The sequence below is a fragment of the Theropithecus gelada genome, chromosome 18, assembly GCF_003255815.1.
Source record: "Theropithecus gelada isolate Dixy chromosome 18, Tgel_1.0, whole genome shotgun sequence".
Classification (NCBI taxonomy): domain Eukaryota; kingdom Metazoa; phylum Chordata; class Mammalia; order Primates; family Cercopithecidae; genus Theropithecus; species Theropithecus gelada.
This window is the reverse complement of record NC_037686.1, coordinates 51,895,267-51,898,773: the sequence shown is the minus strand read 5'-3', so window position 1 is coordinate 51,898,773 and position 3,507 is coordinate 51,895,267. Positions and strand designations below refer to the sequence as shown.

Sequence of the window (3,507 nt, the reverse complement as noted above, 5' to 3'; positions counted from 1 at the left end):
TATGGTAAATGGAATTGCTTTCTTGGTTTCGTTTACAGATAGTTCACTGTTGGCATATAGAAATGCTACTGATTTGTATGTTAATTTTGTATCTTGCAATTTTATTAAATTTACAGTTCTAATAGTTTTTTGGTGGAATCTTTAGGTTTTTCTAAATATAATATCATGTCATCTGAAACAACGATAATTTGATATCTGCCTTTCTCATTTGGATGTCCTTTCTTTCTTTCTCTTATTTAATTGCTCTGGCTAAGACTTCTAGAACTACGTTGAATAAAAGTGGTGAAACTGGGCATCCTTTCCTTGTTCTAGATCTTAAGGAAGGTTTTCAGTTTTCCCTGTTCGGTATTATATTAGCTGTGGGTTTGTCAAATATGGTCCTTGTTGTGTTGAGGTATATTCTTTCTATATGTAGTTTGCTGAGAGCTTTTATCCATTTCTTCTACTTTTTCCAACTTATTGGCATATAGTTGCTCATAATAGTCTGTGATGATCCTTTGAATTCCTGTGGTAACAGTTGTAATGTCTCCTTTTGTCTATAATTTTATTTGGGCCTTCTCTCTTTTCTTCTTAGTATAGCTAAAGGTTTGCCAATTTTGTTTACCTACTGTTTTTTTCAGTTTCAAATTTTATTCATTAACTGAAAAGGTAGACAAAATGTTTATTTCAAATTGAATTGAAATTTATCTGAAACAAGTAACTTATTTCAAGTAACTTATTGTACAGTCCATTATCCATTTAAAAATATTTTTTCTTCCAAAAAACTGCATTGAAAGACTAAAAACTTCTTTTACACTGCATAAAAGCGAGATGCAGACTTCTGATGTAAATTTATTTAACTGTCAACTTCGACGATAAAGATGAGAGGTTCCCATCTTTCACAAGGGTTCACAGTTCCATTAAATGATACAAAAAAATCTTCTGTTTTCCTCCGATACAAATTCAAAGCCTCCATTCATGTTTCTGACAGCAGTACCACAAACTCGATGCTGATAATAGGTTACTTCTTTTTCTTTCCTTTCCTTTTTTTCTTTTCCTCTCCTTATTGAAGACTTTGGTCACCACCTCCTGTTTTTTGTGTCCTCCTTTTTAGTTTCGGTGTTATTTCTGCTGCATACAACATTACTGACTTACATGACAGGAACTGTACAAGGCAGAGGCCGCCATCTTCCTGTTTGAGCTGGACCCGGACTCTGTCTCTGTATTGGACATCATGATTCCATTCTCTAGAGTACATTTTATTTTTCTCAAGAAATACATTAAGTCCAACTTCTGAACACACATCTTGAATCTCTGTAGCTGTAGGATTTTCAACAGCCTCACTTACGGGGATTCGCCTTCCCTCTGTGATGGTCTTACTACTTAAATAAGCAGGATAGATACAAATAAACCTGTCCTGGTTGGCCGGGAACCATGCGGCAGTTAAAGCCATCTTCACAAGAGTCCAAACAGCAACCTTGTTTACCTATTTTTTTAAAAAAACATTTTTTCATTGATTTTTTGTAATTTTCTTTAGTCTCAATGTTTTAATTTCTGCTCTGGTCATAAATTTTTCTAGTAATTTTGCCTTTGGTTTGCTCTTGCTTTTCTAGTTAGGTTATTTATTTGAAGTCTTTCTGTATTTTTAATATAGGTGTTTATTGCTGTAAATATTCCTCTTTATATTGCTTTTGCTATATCACAGGTTTGGGTATGGTGTTTCCATTTTCATTTGTTTCAGGAAATGTTAAAATTTCCTTTTTCATTTCGTGACCAGTGGCCATTCAGGAGCATGTTCAATTTCCATGTATTTGTATGGTTTTCAAAGTTCCTCTAGTTATGGATTTCTATTTTTATTCCATTGTGGTCAGAAAAGATACTTGATATAATTTTAATTTTTTAAAATTATTTGAGACTTGTTTTGGGACCTAACATATGGTCTATCCTCAAGAAAGTTCTGTGTGCTGAGGAGAAAAATGTGTATTCTGAAGCTGTTGGATAAAAATGTTCTGTATATGTCTATTAGGTTTGATTTGTCTGTAGTGCAGATCAAGTTTCATCTTGCTCTGTCGCCCAGGCTGGAGTGCAGGGGCGCGATCTCGGCTCACTGCAAGCTCCGCCTCCCGGGTTCACGCCATTCTCCTGCCTCAGCCTCCCAAGTAGCTGGGACTACAGGCGCCTGCCACCTCGCCCGGCTAATTTTTTGTATATTTAGTAGAGATAGGGTTTCACTGTGTTAGCCAGGATGGTCTCAATCTCCTGACTTGGTGATCCGCCCACCTTGGCCTCCCAAAGTGCTGGGATTATAGATGTGAGCCACCGCACCCAGCTGAATATGATTGTTTAGTAAGGTAAATGCATCAGGTGTCTGGGCTATCAAAATAAAATAGAAAATTGCTGCCGTATGTGTAGGATCAAAACCAAGGCTGGTGGCTTTAGCGCCTTGCATATAATGCTCAACAAAATGTTAATGTTGATCAGCCTCTGACATCATTCACTTTTCACCCCACCCAAATCTGACTTCTGCCCCTCCATTAAACCAGCTCTCACCCTGGTCACCAGTGAGATGCTTTTTCTTTTTTTCCATGATCTCATGGCTGCATACATAGATCTCTCCCTCCCTGGGTGATATGGAGGATGTTGAGGAGTCCATATCACCCCTCTGATGGAGGAGTCCGTACCACCCCTCTGTCCTGGATTCCTCCTGCAGTTCAGCCACGTCTCATCACGCTCTTTTGTGGACTTCTCCACTCACCCTTTCAATGTTGGCGTTCCCCAAAGTTCTGTCTTCTTTGCTTCTGAGAAACAGGAAATTATTGTGGATCACCCCAGGTCATTCTCTAGTCTAATACCTTGAGAAGTGTGCTGGGTGTTTCTGCTAACTGAACCTAACAGATTCCCGTATCAGAATGCATTTGGAAAGTGAGAAGGCATTACATATTAAACATCAGGCATCCACAACTCCCTAGAATTTCCATCACTTCTTTGGACTTTATAAGGATCCTCTCATCTCAATTTTCCACCTTGAGGATCTTACTCAGTCTGGAGAAAGTCTAGAAATGTGTAAGAGAAGTTTCTTCTCTTCTCATGAGAAGCATGTGGTCAGAGAGGTCATCCTGGAAGCAACAGACTGAAGAGGTTCTTTGAAAACAAAATTTAGGCCAGGTGCAGTGGCTCACACCTGTAATCCCAACACTTTGGGAGGCCAAGGCAGGCAGATCACCTGAGTTCAGGAGATCGAGACCAGCCTGGCCAACATGGCAAAACCCCATCTCTACTAAAAATACAAAAATCAGCCGGGTGTGGTGGTGCATGCCTGTAGTCTCAGCTACTCAGGAGGCTGAAGCACAAGAATGACTTGAACCCAGGAGGTGGAGGTTGCAGTGAGCCAAGATCATGCCACTGCACTCAGCCTGGGCAACAGAGTAAAACTTGGCTCAAAAAAAGAAGAGAAAAGAAAATTTAAAGCTGGCGTGGTGGCTCACACCTGTAATCCCAGCACTTTGGGAGGCTGAGGCGGGTGGATCA

At 39.5% G+C, this 3,507-nt stretch overlaps 1 protein-coding gene across 3 annotated transcripts; it reads right to left on the bottom strand.

The window, feature by feature from the left end:
• Positions 1–1,042: 1,042 nt before the first annotated feature.
• Positions 1,043–1,432, bottom strand: LOC112611645 (signal recognition particle 19 kDa protein-like). Of its 3 annotated transcripts, none has more exons than XM_025365623.1 (2): positions 1,319–1,432; positions 1,043–1,246 (listed from the first exon to the last, which is right to left on the bottom strand). In XM_025365623.1, exons 1-2 carry the CDS (start codon positions 1,430–1,432, stop codon positions 1,043–1,045), a joined length of 318 nt encoding a protein of 105 aa, XP_025221408.1. The 3 variants fall into 3 exon arrangements, with proteins under 3 accessions (XP_025221408.1, XP_025221407.1, XP_025221410.1); XM_025365625.1 differs by having other exon boundaries at positions 1,119–1,318; positions 1,392–1,432; XM_025365622.1 differs by having other exon boundaries at positions 1,043–1,432.
• Positions 1,433–3,507: the final 2,075 nt, after the last annotated feature.